Source organism: Polyodon spathula, chromosome 11, assembly GCF_017654505.1.
Source record: "Polyodon spathula isolate WHYD16114869_AA chromosome 11, ASM1765450v1, whole genome shotgun sequence".
Lineage (NCBI taxonomy): Eukaryota > Metazoa > Chordata > Actinopteri > Acipenseriformes > Polyodontidae > Polyodon > Polyodon spathula.
The window spans coordinates 17,233,241-17,252,158 of NC_054544.1; the positions used below are offsets into that span (position 1 = coordinate 17,233,241).

The 18,918-nt window shown below is 37.3% G+C and overlaps 1 protein-coding gene across 2 annotated transcripts in view; it reads left to right on the top strand.

The window, feature by feature from the left end:
• LOC121323229 (disintegrin and metalloproteinase domain-containing protein 23-like) overlaps nt 1–18,918 on the top strand; it is a 61,843-nt gene that overhangs the window by 13,030 nt on the left and 29,895 nt on the right. For both annotated transcript variants that reach the window (XM_041264152.1, XM_041264151.1), the window contains exons 4-7: nt 4,038–4,101; nt 10,997–11,079; nt 12,307–12,370; nt 13,650–13,722. In XM_041264152.1, the coding sequence (XP_041120086.1) occupies nt 4,038–4,101; nt 10,997–11,079; nt 12,307–12,370; nt 13,650–13,722 (284 nt within the window). The remainder of the gene's footprint in view (nt 1–4,037; nt 4,102–10,996; nt 11,080–12,306; nt 12,371–13,649; nt 13,723–18,918) is intronic.

Consider the following 18,918-nt stretch of genomic DNA (forward strand, 5'->3'; position numbering starts at 1 on the left):
AGGATAAACAAAGGTTAGGTAGAAAATACAATATTGTAGCGTGCAATACATTATATGTCCCTTGCAATGGAGCTGACTCTTTTGTAAAGCAGTATTGGCGCTATGTTTTAGTGCGAGAGGTCCCGGGTTCGCGCCCGCCCTCCGCCTGTGTGAGGGGCCTGCGTGCAGGAACTGAGGTTCTCTACAATATTAAAGAATTTGCAAGAGCCTCTTTAAAATGCATCAAATTTGCTGGATCTTTGAAGCATGACCTGTGAAATGCAATTCTGTGAATCTAACAGCCATCTAAGGTCAGATTCAAACACTCCTGTCTTGAAGTCATTGATTAATTAATCTGGTCCTCTGAATGTGAGGACTGCACTGTGATCTTGATTTGCTTTGCCTTCATTGATCAAGTAAAAATAGCACCTTTCACTGCCCTTCACACACTTGCATTCTGCTTGTTTCTCATGTATGCAATGTTCGAGGTTAACAAATAATACAACATCATGACCACAACTGAAGCCAAATGTCAGGAAGTATTTATTTAGCAATTACTGAGATCAATGATATTTTTCTTCTTAATATTTTAATAACATTTAGGGGTAGATGTATTAAGATGGACCAGTCGCAGTGCAAACATACCACAATTTGGATTCTCGTTACGACAATTCTCACAGTGCACATTTTGTCATATGTACAAAGAAAAAATATGTTAATGAAGAGAGCTGCAATATACTAATTGGAATATTATTTGTGTCCTCTTAGAGCAATCTCTAATGAGAGTTGTGTGACATTTTTTCAAATAGAATAGTGGCAGTGTCTCATCCAGTTAAAGCGCTGCCGCTGGGAGTGCAAGATGAGTCATACAGCTTGGACAGCACCAGATTGTGGCCAGGCTGTGCAAAGAGGCCAAACTTTGCTGGGGACTCTGAAGGGGGTGTCACATTGACTCTGACGCTCCCGGGGTGGGGGATGAGAAACCGGCAGGGATTTGTTCTCCTCATCGTGCAACAACAAACCCTATTGGCCAGACACCGAGCACATTCAGAGTGGATAAAAAGCAGGGCTGATCTCAGTTCTCAGAGATTGGTAGCCCATCCACCTCTGCACTGGATTGCTCGGCGTAAAAGCGATTCTGGCTTTATGCCTGTCAGATCAGAGGACGCTCCCACGCCCTCAGAGCGTCTGAACTGTGTGGGGTTTGCGGTGAGGAGAAAAAAAACAAATATAATTGGACATTTCAAATTTCAAAAATAAATAAATAAAATAGCAGCAATTGAGTTGTGGTTTGGTGCAGGAGATGGTGCCCGAAGGATAACGTTTATACGTGCAAGGGGGCAAGAATCAAAATAACATTGTTTTTTATTAAATGTAAACGTCATCTGTGCAATGCATTCTGTTCCGTCTTCATTTTACCTATTTTAATACTGGTATATATATAAAAAATGAAAGCAGTTTAATCCCATCAGATTCTATAGTGGGGCCCCAACCTTCACTCCCAAAAAAGCTTTTCATAATCATTCAGTAGCCCCTCGCTAAACCGGACATGTTTATCCGACATAAGGAGGTGTCGGGTTTAAAAACAATACAATAAAATTGCACCCACATACATTTACTGTTCTCTGTGTATTATAAATATAAGTCATTATACTGAAATAACACTAATGTGTTCTGGGTAGGCTACACATTACATTATGTAAAAATGTACATCTGTACAGTAGGTCTATACAGTATACAGTACTGTAGTAAAATCAAATGAACACCTAGTGCACTTGTTTTGTACTTTAGCCTGCTGGTAACACAAAATAAATCATGCAGCTGCTTTGTATTCATTGGTTTTAGGTTATTTTATTATTATTTTTTAACTTGGTCTACTTAGTAGCCTAGACAATTAACACACAATAGATAATGGTCCTATACAGATGCTCAGAATGAGCTGAAGGGGTTAGTGGCGCATGTATGCAGTGTATTGCTCCCAACACGCTGGGAAAACAAGTAATGTCGTAGAAATTTGTTTTCAAAGCTTGTACACCCTGACTTTAGTGAAAATTAGGTACTTGGATGTTCATCCCAAAAATACATTTAGCACATCTGGCAACACACAAATATGCGGACTGGGAAATGCCAGCAACAATTGCGACTGTTTAAAACAAAGTTCTTAACAAATTCAAAAGTTCTTTACGCAATTGCCCACAGCTTATAGCACCACATTATTTCACCACGCAGCAGCGCCCTAACTAGAGCATTGGAATTAATATCAAGTGGTTGGTTCAGATTTAGTACATCTCATTACAATATCTTTGATCCCTTATTTGCATTTCCACCCTGTTTTTGCAAATTTCTGCAGGAATGCCCAGATTTACATATTCATTTAAGGCTAAACCGCAAATAAGAACTGCGGCTGCAAAGCATTCGTTAAAATAATATTAACAGCGTTGCGTTTGTTGGTGCATTTCATGCTACACTTCCATCTTGTTTGCATGTGGTTTGCAATGAATTCGACAGATGCAACACTTTAGTACATCTACCCCTTAGTATTTGCTTTGCACATGATGAGACAGTGGCTTTTGTTTCTACACATCAAACCTGCATCAGTGGATTGCAAATTAGACAGCCTACAAACTATCATAATATATTCCAACATGAGACGAAAAAATGCAATCCTTTAAAATAATACGTCTTTATTAAAATCACGGTAGTACATTAGAAACTAACATAATGTTCAAGACTGAATCCCCTGCTGTTAAGTCTAGCTAAGTAGTGGTTCTGCTAGGGTTTATAGATATTCTTATACCAATGGCATTTTTTGTAGGGGTTTTGAAGCACATGCTATTCAATCTTTCTTTTTTATTCTTATTGCAGTGGACAACACTGACACACTGACATACTGGTATTGCCCAGTTAATCGTTCAACCAATCATTTATAAAGGGCACCTTCTTTTTATAACCGTTTTGCATCATCTAGATTTTGTGTTGCATTGCAACAAATCGACCAGGCGATACAGGCCTTTGATTATGGTAAAACTGAGCTAAGCTGAGGCATTTGCATTTAGACGTTCTCTCTTAGATTGACAGTAATGCACACACATTAATTGGCTGTGAAAGTATTATGAAAGATTTCCTATTCCCCCTCTGTGAAGTGCCTGAGTATTTTTAACATTGTTTTTTCCACAGGCCCTGCATTCTTTACCTGGACCGGCTGTTTTTTCATTGAAAACGGCCTCACTTGGGAGTTATGCCAGTTCTATTTCCGTACCTTCACTGATAGCTCTTTCCTGTTTGCTTGTCCCTTGAGGAATCATGTGGACACACTGCTCTTTCTTTGCAGCTGTAAGAACATTTGACCTCACAATTCTACACTTTATTGTTTAAAAGTTTAATCATTTTGAAATGTAACTTTGTTCTCAATAGGCAATTATACTGTACACTGGAAAAAAGTGATGCGATGGGAATCATTTTTGAATCAATTTTAAATGATTTAAAAAAATATAATTTTATATCATCATGACATGGTATATTATTATTACAACCTACCAAGTAATGTAATACTTATACCTTTTTTTTTAACAATTATTTGCATTCTTTTTCCAATTTTCTCCCAATTTTGGAATGTCCAATTATTATTCAACCTGGCTCACCGCTGCAACCCCTGAACTAACTTGGGAGACACGAAGACGAGCACTCGCGTTCTCCGAAACAAATGTCACCCTGCCAGCCACAGAGGCTGCTGGTGTGCGGTGAGCCAAGGACTTCACAGCCGACCTAACCCCTACCCTGCCCAGGTAGCACTTGGCCAATTGTGTGCCGTCCCCTGGGAACTCACGTCCATGGTCAGCAGTGGCATAGCTTGGATTTGAACCAGCGCTCTCCAAGCTATAGGGCAATCCTGCACCACTCGGAAGGCCATGTAATACTTATACCTGATAAAGTATTTCCTTTTTTAAATAAGAGACAGTCAAGTCCGTATAAACAAGTGTGTTGGGCCACAATACTTTGACAGGTACAAGTTTGAGTAATGTTACAAAAGTAATTCATTTTCTTGCTCTTATTCACAGTGACCTGCTATCTTCTGATTATGTGGAAATCCATTATGAAAAGGGGAAACCGGTTTTGTCAAAGGTAAAACTTTATTTGTATGTTTTTTTAGAGGGTAGTAATCTATCTTTAGATTCAAAAAGCATTCATTTTAGATTAATTTAATTTGTTCAATTTATTGCATGCAGATTGGGTTCCACATCAATACCAGAATGATTGCTTTGAGATTTGAAGTGCATGTTTGGAAGGCAAAATATGCTAAATTAATTCAATTGATAGTAGCTTTCCGAAGAAAAAAACAAAAAATGCAAAATGAATCTATTTTGAATAAAAACCTTTATAGTTCATCTAAGAATGAATTGTTGGAATTTCTCAAGGGGATTACTACTGCAGGTTGTTCTGGAAGGTAGTGCCAAGGATTACACACTCTGATCACTAATGGCTTTTTCTCCCAGTTCTGCTTTCAGTTTAAGACGATTCAATCCATGAATTAGATTTTCAGTTCTATTCTTCCACCCCTATAGTTCTGTATCTCAGTAAAGTGTAAGGGGAGGTTGCCTTAACACTGGAAGGACCAGATATGTATTAGCTATACCTAGAAGCCCTGCAGCAGTCTTTTGGACTGCCGTATTCAAAACACTGTAAATAGTATAACGAAGGAGGAACAGTCTGATGTAATTATTATTATTTTTTTTTATTGAGTACGTCACATAAACATCTGAACAACAACCGAAAAAAACCTATATATATACCTATATATATATATATATATATATATATATATATATATATATACTTGCCAACCATTCATTGGCGTCTTTTGCGGCTCTCAGCAGGGTTGCCAGCTTCAGCTGTGGGTACACGCTTGGCAGTTTCCCTCTGTTCCAAACGCTTCTTGCGAAGTTCCTGTGCTAACTGTAAAATATATTCTCTCCTGGTAAATTCTTATCCTAATTCTTTGTAAAGTACCCTTGATAGCTGCTAGGTCCAATACGTTGTATGACACCTGAACAGACCACCGTCAAGAGCCAGCTTTCAGAATACTGATCCAAAACATCAACTCCGTATTTTGTTGCGTTGTAAAACTCCACGGTCTCTGGTATTTATTTTCAGTAGTCCCAATGCAATCAGGCGCCAGCCTTTCAAAAGGCTGATTGAAAAACAATAGACTGTCAGTCATTCACTCAGGCAGAGAGTAGAGACTAATCTAATTACAGTTAAACACATTGCGGACTGGTAAATTAAAATAATAAAGTAGAATACTGTTCAGTATAATCAAAATACAATTGTTTTCTGTGTAACTGTCAATGTGACTTCTAGGTGTAATGCAATATATCTCCTTTATTTCTGCACTCCTGCATTTTACACCTTTGTGAGAATATTTTATACATACGTACAGAAAGGGGCATGAACATACAGCCCATATGTGTCACACGACTGGAGAAAATTACATTTTAAAAGCAAAAACCACAAAAATGACTGCCGTGGGGCTTGTAGTGTTAAATGACCTCATAAACAAGCAAGTACGAATGGAAATCTCAGTGGGTCCAAAAGCATCTAATTACTGGTATAGGGTGTAGTGATGAGCTCTTGGCATAAACTCAAACCTTACTAGAGAATTCAAATCCATGTAGCTGCGTTGCTGATCCCAAATCAGAAACAACTGAATATGTAGTAAATGACTGTTGTATAATCAAATCGAAAAGCATACCGGTACTGTGGAGATATACAGTAAAACCGCTCTAATCCAGCCCCTCTACAAACCTGCATTCTGTATCATTCGCCAGATCAAATCCCTATTGAAATGAGTGGTGTAACACCCTCCACAATCCAGAACCTTTTTAAAATCTCTTTTTAAGTCTCTTCTGCCTAAAATCTATGTGTAATCCAGCTCACACGGTGTAGTAATAGGTTTGTTTTCTTCTTATTAGAAATAATAAGTCAGTCTTCTTAAGGTAATTGTCAATCAAAAGAGTTTAATTCAGGAGCACAGCAAATCCAAATACAGTACAGAACATAATCACCTGCAGAAGCTGCAGGTAGACCTACAGGTCTCGACAGGCAGTACAGGTTAGAGACATTGGGAGGCTGTGTGTTCCAGTGGTTGCAGAAACGGGCTTGAAATTGGAAGGACCCCGGTTCACATTTCAGCTCAGCCACTGACTCATTGTGTGATCTTGAGCAACTCACTTAACCTCCTTGTGCTCCGTCTTTTGGGTGAGACATTCTTGTAAGTGACTCTGCAGCTGATGCATAGTTCACACACCCTAGTCTCGTATCTTGTAAAGCGCTTTGTGATGGTGTTCCACTATGAAAGGCACTATATAAAAATAAAAATTATATTAATATACAGGGCAGGTTACATCCCACAAGTAGTGGAAATCTCCTACTTTCACCAATGAACAGAGTCCCCCCCCGCTTTATTGGAGGCCCACCAGCCGACACCCTTTGGTAAAATTTGAGTTAATTTGAACCAGTTTTATTTGGGTTGATTGTGGTTCCGCCTCTATGCTCAAAATCCACTTTTTAAATAGAAACAACCCATGCATAAACAAGGTTAATCCGCTCTAGTTCACAGCTGCTCTTTGATCATGACTCTCAGTTATGCAGGCACCTTTTGGCTACAGAGCTACAAGGACAGGGCAACACTAAGCAGTAGATTTAAAAAAAGAAAAGAAAAACCTTACAACAGGATTATTTTTCTTTTCTAAATTTAAAATTAGTATATAAAAAAACAACCCAAAAGCAAGCTGTTAAATATAGACATGCATTCTAAACTGTGCAGTTGTTGAACTGCAAGTACTGCAGACGTCCACGCAATAAGCTATCTCTTATAAGACAATTTGCACTTCTCAAAAAAGCTAATAGTTTACCAAAACCAACACAAAAAGAGCCAGGTGAAAAATTCAAACTCGCAAGGCCAACCGTTGCAGACATTCTGAAAATAAAAAGTGCCTCCTTAAGCAACAAGGAGGAAACGACTGCAGAAACAGCCTAAATCCTGCATGTAGCTACAGTACCAACAAGTGAATATTTCTTCTGGGAATGGGTTTAACAGGCGTGTGCTCACAACAGGGAAAGGTTCTGTTGAGGCATTGTTGTGTTTGAAGTTTGTAGAGGCAATTGTGTTTATTATACTGCACATGTACAGTAATACAGTTTTTTTAAGCACTCAAATAGTTTTACCTTTTTTTAGGTACAGTTTGAGATTTTTTACAGTAATACAACACGCTATCTAACCATGATGCCAGATTGTAAAGTTTCTACTGTACCTCCATTCATATAAAAAATGGTAATAGAAAAAATGTACCTTATATGTTAGTTAATTTGAAATACAAATAAATAAAAAAAAATGGACCAGAACATGTATTTAGAGGTATACCTCCATTCAGAATGCATAGTGAACCTAAAGATGAACCTTAAGGTGAATTAAAATGTAATTTAATTTCTTAAATTAAAATGTGTAGCATTTTTAGTACATGTTTACATGGTTAATATTAAAGAATGGGGTTTATTCTTTCACTTCTCTTTTGTAACCTGTATGAAGAGGATTTGTTTGGGGATAGCTAAAAAAAAAAAAAAAAAAAAAAAAAAAAAAAAAAGCTTGAGCTTGGAGCAAATTGTTAAAATAAAAAAGTTCTCTTCAAACACACTTTGTTCACAACTCGTAATTACACAAACCAGTGAACAGGTAAACCGGTTATTGTATGCTCCACCACTACATTTTTTTTTGTGTGCAACAAATATGCTTCTGTTTTTAAAAAGGATATATTTTGTAAATCTAATGTAATACTGTACTCTGCAAATGGTTCTGGTAAATAAATCTCAACAGAACCGTTACCAGCAATGGCAACACAGTGGAAAAATACTGCATAGGGACCCTGTAGGATAACACAACCGCGGCACTGCAATGGATTGTGGGTATTTGTTTATGCTACTGTGATGCTATCGACTGATAAACCAGTGTAGTGCCACTGCATTGCCATTAAAGATCATTTGGTTAGGGTACGGGTAGACATATATTAAGGTTGCTGCCAAATCTGCATGACAGTATTCTACAGAAGACTTTTCCTTTAGAGGAGCTGACATTCACAGACCTGTGTCTGCAGATCTCTCTGCTGCTAATCTGTCTTCTGCTTTCTTTTCCTATTGTTAGCTGATTTCTGGCTTCAGTCCCTATTTTGTGGGATAGTGGCATGCCAGGACAGCTTTGCTAATTAGATATACAATACACAGGAAGCTCTGGGGAGTGTGAAGCAGTGATACCTCTCTGCATCCTCACTTGCTTCAGCAGCAGTACGTCAAAGCACCTTCCAGTTGGGAGTTGACGACAGTACAGTTGATTAAAATTGCAGTACTTTAACAAGTATGAACAAGCTATTTTTTCCCCCAGTTACAGCTGACCTATTTGTCACTGATGGCAATAACCGGCATGTTACCATTAGTAGGGGGAAAACTACTAAAAAGCGAAATGAAGCAAAGGAAGGTATTACCGTAATTGCATAAATGTACTGTGAATTAAAAATAAAAAGATGACAGGAAGATTAAAATGTGTAACTGTCTGTAAACTAAGCACTGTAATGTGAATCAGTCTGGCTCTAAAACAAAGGTGACTAAACCCAGGACTTGGTCTTCCAGGCTTTTGACTCTGGTTCCCTGACGCATATTGAATTAATCAATGACTGTATATTATATTAAACTCAAGAACAATTTATCTGCATATTTGACATTTAATCCAGTGTCCCAGTCAGTTTAAGGAGTGGAGAATATTGATATTTACTACATGGTTCAGATTAAAATAAAAACACATAGTTGTCATTAACCTCCTGGTAATAAAGGTAATTGTCGTTGAGTGATGTTGAATGTACAGTTTATTATCATTTTGTTCATACAATGATACCTAGTAAATGTATGCAGCTGTTTTTTTTTTTTTATATGTTTTATATATGCAATTTGAATAAAAGATGTGCAAGCCTTGTATGTCTCATTTGGAGGTGAAAACAGAGGAATGTAAAGATGCATAATGATTGAAAAAATCTTGGCTTGTACACAACTCCAGCAGTGCGAGTGAGGGGACTGCGGTAGCTGAATCATGGACTGCTTTGTTATATAGTAGAGTGTGGCTGACTCAGCAAAATGCCTCCTCCGCAGGCTAGAGGGAGCCAATTCCCACCTCCCTCAGGGATCAGAAGGGAGACAGAGAGGGAACAGAGATGGAGATTGGCTGGAGATTTTTTTTTCCTGCTTGCTAATGTGTAAGGTGGGAAGGTTAGGTGCTGGCTGGACAATGAGAAACACCTGCCAGAACACTGTTAATATGGTGCAGGGCCACCATGGGTAGCACTGATTCAGCGTTGTTATGGAGGGATACTCACACTTCCCTTAATGATTATCATCTGTGATTTCTCAAGGGAAGTTGGGGGTGTAATGATCTAAAGTCTGCCCTAAAAGTCAATATTAGAGGAGAATATTAGAATATTAGATATCGTAAATATTAGAGGAGTTATAACTTTTGTCACAAAGTGACTTTCTGTGTGCAGTCTGATACAAAAGCATCTTCTTGCCAAGTGCTTCCTGTCACGCCTCTGTGAAAGGGGTGCTGTCTTGCTGGGAAATAACTGGGAAATGCAGCTTTTTTTTATTACAGGATACACGTCAGGGATTTCATTTGCATTGCAGATGAGTCAGACATGTGTGGTGTGCTGTGCATCACAGGTGTTTGTCATCTTTATCCCTACAGTCTATCATTGGTTTTATGGTTGATGTTGCTTATATGTTCAGTAGTATGTAACTAAGTAAAGGTTCAAAACAGTTCGGAATTGGGCCTCAAACCACATACTCTTCCTCCCCACAATTTTTTTCATTACACACCACACTCCCACTGTCCTTATTGTAATACAGACTAGTCAAAATAGTATAAAGCCATGTATAGCTCTCATCTGTTCCTGGTGTGTGTTCCCCTAGTGACGTCACGCCAACATCATGCATCTCTGGTGCGTTGTCGGTATTTTCCAGAATTATTCATAGTTTTATGCCTCTCACTGTGCTCTAAAATTGATCATGGAGATTTAATTTCTTGTTTATTGTGAAAGTAAACCAAGTACGACCCCAAAGCAAAAAACTGAACTACTATGTAAGATACGGACCTGTGTACGTGTATAAATGGATTAAAACACTTTGAAATCATAGCAATTACGGAGCCTTCTTTTATAAACCCTGCATACAGTTGCAAATCTCACTTAAAAAACATAATATATATATATATATATATATATATATATATATATATATATATATATATATATATATATATATATACATTTTTTTTTTTTTTTTTTTTTTAATTAACTATATGAATTAAAATGTATTGCAATGTGCACCGGCTGCCTGTTAAGATGAGGACTCATTTTAAAATCTTGCTGTTGACTTATCAAGCCTTGAATGGTCGTCTGGCTTCAAGTTACATTTACTAGCTATATTCCTGTGTGTAACGTGCAATTTGCAGCCTCTGGACTGTAAAGTGTCCCTATAACCAGGCTCCACTCTATGGGTGATCGGCCATTTCGCAGTTGTATAAATGAAATTGTTATTATTATTATTATTATTATTATTATTATTAATTAATGGTTTTATTAAAAAAAATACTAAGGTTTAAAAAGGTAAAGCCTGTTAATAAAGGGGTTATGTATAAAACCACAGAGTTCTGTAAGAAACAAAGAAATTATCTGAGATTATCAGCAAACAAAACAACATGTCCAGGTCCATTCTGGATTCACGCTTAAGTCTAATAATGCAACTTTTACTGTGTTAATTAACAAACATATTTCTTCTTTTGAAAACAAGAGATATTATATATATATATATATATATATATATATATATATATATATATATATATATATATATATATATGTGTGTGTGTGTACCAGTACCATATATACATTATATGCTGTTGACGCTCTTCCTGTTTTCGCAATAGGGTGGGGAACACTGCTACTATCATGGCCAAATCAGAGGAAATGACATGTCTAACGTGGCTGTTTCAACCTGCAATGGACTCCAGTAAGTGCAAATTCAAGAGTTTCGCTTCCTTATGAGAATCAGACTGTCAATCTTAAATTAACTTTGAAACTGACACCAACCTGTGCTGTTATTTCCATGAAACTGACACAACCCTACAATTTCAAAACGGCTGTCTATAGAATTGTGAAATAGCAGTAACATAATAAAAGACACATGCCTGATTATATCAGGGTTCTGTACTCGGCTGGCTATTTCATTTTTTAATTTGTACCTACTGGTCTCCAGTCCAACTCAAGACCCACAGCCTTTTACTTCCAGTGCTGATGCAAACCACATCTGTGTTAAAAAATAAATAAATAATAAATAAAAAATGTTACAGGTAAATTGAAAACAGTCGGCGCATATTTGTTGTTTATGGCTATTTGTGTGTAAAACATCACTGTAGTTGGTATAAACATCTGGACATGGTACACTTAACCAGTCCTGAAGTTATGGTGTAAGTATATTTCAGTCGTGCAGGGGTAGCTATGAAGTCAGTTTGTGCTACTGCTGTGAAACAGTCTCTCTACAGTACCTGACTGGTACCAGATGATGACAACAGCAGTCTTTGAGTACTAGCATGTGTTACTTATAGGTGGCGCTGTTGCAGACACTTGTACTGTAAGTATTGTTGCAGCGACTGCTCAGCATGGCTACTATTTATCTCCAGGTGGGCTTCCATCCTCAGAATGTCATTAAAAATGGCAAAACATAGCACTTCCAAAGGGACACACAACACCTCTTGATAGATGTTGTCCTTCAGCATAGAATGATTTTTCCATTACATCAGCGCATAGTAACCTTGTAACCACCCTATATTATATTAAATAGAGATCATTTTTCAGTTTTAAAATCTCAGGTGTTAGAACATTTAAACCATCCTTGTTACTTGATAACTTAATGTTAGGAAAACTTTATATCCTAAACACACTTTACGATAACAACCAAGAAAAGTTTTACAAAAAAACCCCATCAAAATATGTAAAAAGGCTTATCACAAAAGCTTATAAGAATTTAAATAAAATGTGAAGGTAATTAGAAGTTAACCCAAGAGATGTATACTGTATACAAACTTGTATTGTTAAGCATAAGCATTGGAAGGTAAAGTAGGTTCAGTCTGTAACGGTATACATCTATGCCTTGCCAGACTACTGGCTGAGAATATTTCTTCTGAATGCTTCAGACATAGCGCTACAGTTTCAGTTTATGTGTCTTCTCTTTTCACAGTGGCATGTTTGATGATGGTACCCACACATACCTAATTGAGCCATTGCAGCAGATACACCCAGAAGTAAGCGTTTTTAAAAAAATGTTTTATTTCGCCCCCACACTTGTTTTGAAATTTCAGGCAACTTACAAGAGTAGATGTTTAAATTAGTTTCCACGTGCTTTGAATTGACAATACTCTTTAAGCCCTGGCTGCCTTCAGGTCTTGGGTCAGTGTCGACCCATGACAGTGAGGTAAGCTTGTTAAAGTGATTGGAGCTAGCAAGATAAATTCCATCAAAGTTACCCACCCTACAAAGTTGTGAAAGAAACACGTTATAACAAGCATGCATTTTCACTTGAAAACATGCCATCTGGCAATGCAGTACAGTGTAAAGTGAGCTCTCTGGAAATCTTTTACACTGGCACTTCCTAGGTCATTCCACAGCAGCAGTGTCTTCTGGGTCAAAGCTTATTACTGGCTGAAAGCCATTTAGATCAATTTTGTAGACTCCCTGTTGCTAGCCAGATAATGTTACAGGCTGCGCCAGGCTAAACAGACCCTGAATGCCAATGAGCACTTAATAAAACAGATCCCCTGTTTCTTCTACCATAATATGGTGAAACATTATTTTTATTCTTCAGACATCAGTACAGCTGATATATATAATAAATGGTAGCATTGTTTTGTAGACTCGCTGTACTGCTGCCTATGTTTATAATAATCTGTACAGGAAGTATTGTAACCAGTGCCACAGTATTACCAGTCAATCATAAAATGGTATAGACAATGAGGGCCACGTATTAACTGCTCGCTTCTATGTTTCATCCTATGTCAGCTTTTTTCTGCCTCTCTTAGGACTATGAGTAAATTAATCATACTGACAGCTGCATTAATCATGCTGTACCCACATTTAAATGCAGTTAAATATAGCAGTTGTTACATACAGTTTAGACGCTCTTCCTTTCAGTAAGACTCTGTTCCTTTTCACTGTGTTATAGTTGAATAATTAATATTTTATACATTTTTATGCACAGTCATAAAGTCCTGATATAGATAGGTCCAGGTATTATTATTATTTTTTTTTTTGGCGGAGTAAATTAAACTTGTTTTCTCAACCTTTTGTCACAATGTTTGTTTGTCACATTTCTGTTTTTACATGTATCTAGAGAACCACTTATCCTATTGTGAACTTGGTTACATCATTCTTTACCAGTATGATTAGACTATATTAGACTCTGTGGATATTTGAAAGAACCTGTCCATATGTTCATCCCTCCATACGTTTGTCATCCTTACATTTTTACATGTCCATACGATAGATGTGAGTCCTGGTAACATGACTTTCTTCCTCATTGTCAAGGAGAGCTCCGCGAGGCCTCACATTATAAGAAAGACACCGAGTGTCCATTCTGTGGAGCAGTTTGAAGATTTGGGTAATTATTATTATTACTGTTATTATTATTTTTGTCGTTATTATGGTTATTTGGTCGAAATACATTCTGATGATACCTCGAATACAGCAGGGAACCAGTCGTTCTGCTTTTCACCATAATGCCATTTCTCTTGTAGAAAGGTAGTGTTTATACTGCAGCCTTTTAACTCTGGGCAACGTTAGTGTTTTGAGCCAGTAAGCAGCCACCTTTTCAACTACTTATATTGTATAAACCATTTCAGATGCTAACTTCATATATTGTCATAAACTCTTATTTGGGAAAATCTAACAGTATCAGTGACTTTGACATGTGACCTAATAGTTGCAATCTTGTTGTTCAATCATGGGTATCACAGAAGACACATTATCCCCTTTGTGCCACTAATTTTACTAAGCTGAAGCAACACACTGACTTCATATTAAGTTCAGAGTTCGATAAACACTGCATACTGAATATGCAAGGGTATAGTGAGACAGATCCCATGCTTTTTCACTTTTCATTTTTCCATTATGCATATATAAAGCATTCAATCTGAGCTACCATTTCACATAAATTATGCCTGGGGAATGTTATGTTTTTGGTCACAAAATCTCCTGATCTAGTTTCAAGATCCTTTTTTCGATAGTTTTTGTTTTGGTGGGCTCTATTTCGGGTAGTTCCTTAAGACACTTATTATATTCAGAATTTCTTTTGAGTTCTGTTGTGTTATTTCACTGACAGCAGCTATCACTAAAGGGGTTATATACATAGTTTGCATTGGTATTTCCTTTATTAATTCTAGAGCCCATGCCACTTCTAAAAGTGACTTGTCTCCTGTGATACCACATTTAGAGCTCCTCAATATAATATCCTGCAGAAAAATACTGTCATAAAAACCCATTTTATTTTTAATGGATGCCAAAAATGCAAGTAAAGTTAAACACAGTACAATAGGCAGAGGTGGAAATAACTCCCACTCACAGTAGTTTAAGCCATACTTCTAATTAGACATACATTATAAGCGGTGGTGTAGTCGAGCCGGAATGCGCCGGAACACTGTTACGGTACTTTTTTGTTTAGGCACAACCTTGACTTAAGAATTAACTTAAGAATCTTTACCGATTTATTATGAAAATAGCTTATATGGCACTTGACGGGTCTAATTTCGGTGCCTGGGCACCAATGAAGCCATCTATTTTCCGTGTGGAAATCAATGATGCGCCTTGCCACTGGAACAAAAAAAGAATTGTCCGGTTCCCTACATACCAGTTTTCATGGTACACTCCGAATCAGTGTCTCTGATAACCTGATCATGTTTTAAATGTTTGTAGAGTCTCAAGAGTCCACATATCTTGTCATGAAGAGAACATTAGGAACAAACTATTATAAACTAGTACTAACTAGTACTACTGTAACACTTTTTTAGTAAAAATGCTGATGAAGAAGGCAACAAAAGTGCATCCTGTGTTTGTTGGTAATGCTCTATGGAAGAACATAAGAACATAAGAAAATTTAGAGACAAGATGAGGCCATTCAGCCCATCTTGCTTGTTTGGTTGCTAGTAGCTTATTGATCCCAGAATCTCATCAAGCAGCTTCTTGAAGGATTCCAGGGTGTCAGCTTCAACAACATTTCTGGGGAGTTGGTTCCAGATTCCCACGATTCTCTGCGTAAAAAAGTGCCTCCTATTTTCTGTTCTGAATGCCCCTTTAGTTCATCTCCATTTGTGACCCTGGTCTTTGTTTCTTTTTTCACATCGATAAAATCCCTTGGGTCGACATTGTCAATACCTTTTAGGATTTTGAATGCTTGAATCAAATCGCCACGTAGTCTTCTTTGTTCAAGACTGAATATATTCAATTCTTTTAGCCTGTTTGCATATGCCATGCCTTTTAAACCCAGAATAATTCTGGTTGCTCTCTTTCTAGAGCAGCAATATTCATTTTGTAGCAAGGTGACCAGAACTGAACATTACTTCCCTTGATTTCAATTCAACACTTTTCACTATATGTCTGAGCATCTTGTTGGCCTTTTTTATAGCTTCCCCACATTGTCTAGATGAAGACATTGCCTGCATGCAGTACTTTACACTTTTCTCTATTAAATGTCATCTGCCATGTGTCTGCCCAGTTCTGAATGCTGTCTCGATCATTTTGGATGACCTTTGCTGCTGCTACTCATCCTGTTAACAATGGTCCCTGGAAATGCTGACTCAGGATATGCGGTTCAGTGATGCAGAGGCGTACTTTTATTTAAACAATAAATCAAAATACAGAACAAAAGTCGCCTTTCTTTCAGGCAGCTCTCATCTCTTCCCAAGCTTCAAATGAACTGAGGAGCTGTGCCCAAACTCGTCCTTCTTACATCAAGGCAAGCTAAATTGGCAATCAGTTATCCAATGTAGCCTACGAATGCCAAACTAAACACAAGCTAAAATATTTACATCTCAAGGGTGACCCTGTCACCATCTGGCTTGATTGTCTTAAAATAAGCCCTGTTCATTTTTTACTATTTTTATTTGTAATACTTTATAGTTAATAATCCTCTTCATTAACATTGATTCGTCCTTCATGCCGCGTAAAAACAGGAAGCTTGGCTAATGTAAATATATATTTTGAAAAACAAAGAGCCAGTTTCACAAAATGTGAAACAATTCAATCTGCTCCATTATTTTACTACACTGGGGTTACAGGGTTATAGACAAGCTTTTATGAAATGACCAGGACACTGAACACTCAGATATAAGGTTTTTGGTTTAACTAACCTTTAATAAATTTGCATATGTGTTGTCGAGTGTGTTTGGGGCTAAAGGGCATGGAGCTGCTTAGCATTATGCCACTTCAGGTGTTTCCACATGAATGAATTGCATTTGTCTATGAAGAGATGGGGTGACTGTCAATGTTGAGAGAGGGTTTCCTTTTATTAAAGCCAGATAAAGCTCAGTGGGGATATTGAATTAATGAGGTGTAAGATAGGACTTTATGCAAACAAATCAGAACAGAAACAGGAAATGAAACTCCTAGCCTAGTTTTTAAATGTAATTTACTTTTCTGAACTTCCCGTATGTTGCTAAATTTTCCTACTGCTACAGTATTTTTTTAAACCAGTACGACTAGAAGGAAGGACCATAAGAAAATCTAATGGGTGAAGTGGGATGGAAACCAATGGATTTTAGCTTGGAAAAATGCATTCAGATGGAAAATATCTTGCTTTGCTGTTAACCTCATTCCAAGTAGCTGAGTGAGAGTACATGTTGTACTCTTCTCCTGTTTCCTTCCTAGAGGACATTTCTTAGAGGAGCTGCGGATCCCTGCAGGTGGAGCAGAAACATTTACATAAGAAACTGCAGTGCAGATAGCAGCAAGTAGAGTGTGCGAAACTGAGTTTCCGTATTTAGTCTATCATTTTTTAGTCAATCTGCTGTGTAGCATCTTTGTAGCATGCTGACTCCATACTTGCCAGATATAGCTCAGTGTGTTTTTTGACAAAAGGGCATAATGCCAACATCTGGTAAGCAGTGATACAGTAACTGATACTGTAAAATTACATGTGCTGCGAAAAATGTTGAAAGAGATATGGACAGCCACACAATGTTTATGCAGAACAGTACTGCCACTCCTTAAAATTGAAGTGATGCACATCGGTTGAGGAAACTGACGAATTACATGGATAGATAATGGCTGCTGAGGATCACTTATTAATTTATTAACATCATCATCTATTCTTAATCACCACAATGTGTTATTGAGACAGGGGAGACATTATGACATTGCTGACACAAGGAAACACAAGAATAGCTGAGAACAAATAAATTTAGCAACACTGGGGTACAGCAACACTCTGGTCAATGGTGATATTCAATCAGAAGTTACAGAGGCTCACTAAATATGTGTTTTAAATGGAGTGCTCATCGACTGTAATACAGTTGTTTTTTGGCATCATTGCAATTGCAGTGGTACGTTTGTAGCGTGTTCTTAAAGCCTGGAGTTTTGCCAACCTCTTAGTTATAGAGAACAGATATCTCTATTTGATTTGTTTTGTATCTATAGCTAAATTAAGAACAGGTTTGTATTATTTCAGGGAAGCAGCAATATAATTGAACAGCTACACAAAGGAAGGTCCACAAGTTGCCATCAATTATAAAACATTTATTATTTCAACAGTTAAAATCAGGTTTTAAAAAATATATAAAACAATCAATTAGAGAGAGACAGTATATGTAAACGGGAGTCCAAGTAATAGGCACTCTCTTTCCAGGGTTCAACAGTCTGTAAAGTCCATCCATTCAAAATAGTCCAGTGGAGTGTGTGAGAAACAATAACTACAACAGATGTTCACAAGGGGGAGAGGGCAGGGCGACAGCAGGAAACACTCTAATAAGAAAAAAAAAAACACACAACACAAAAAAACGTAAAACCAAACCAACATGTACTTTCAATGATAGAAAAAAATATAAACTGTTAGTAAAAAAAAAAAGAAAAAAAAAAAAGAAAGAAAAAAAAAAAATACAAACTTAAAACAAAAGATAAAAAGGCAACACTTAACTTCGAAGAGGGGAGTAAACGAATCCCTCTCCCCTCTTAGATGGCAAAAGCTGTGAGTCAGTCTCCTGGCTGCCGACTCACTCAGCTTCGCTCTGCGGTCCCGTTGATCACTGCTCCACGCATCCAGCTGTCAGCCTCCCTGTTAGTACGAATATGCTCTGCTCATCCCTGCTTCAGTCAGTCTTTATAGTTGCAAAACCAGAAAAACTCAGCCTGGAAGAGCACTCAAGCAACCACACATCCCAGCGTACTGGGTGTCTGCAAAGATAAATAAATAAATAAATAAATAAAAATCATATAGCTCGTGAGTTCCATGTCTTTTCTGTGCCTTTCTCCTGTTTCTGTGCCTTTCTCCTGTCTCTGTTTTTCCTCTTCACTTTTCTCTGTCCTCAGCTTTTATCAGTCCTGTATTAGGCATAACAGGGCAAGTTTGACCTGCTGCAGGTCATGCAGTTAATTATTCAATTACATCAATGATTTTTTACACAAAAAAGAAATTGTTAAACTCTAAACAAAATTGTGCAGTTAAAAAATGACAATACTCAATTAATAATAATAATAATAATAATAATAATAATAATAATAATAATAATAATAATAATAATAACTAGAACTGCCAGGCAGTTTTATGGCTCCCAAGCCCCAGTATCGGTACCCGTCTAAGCGTGTTTAG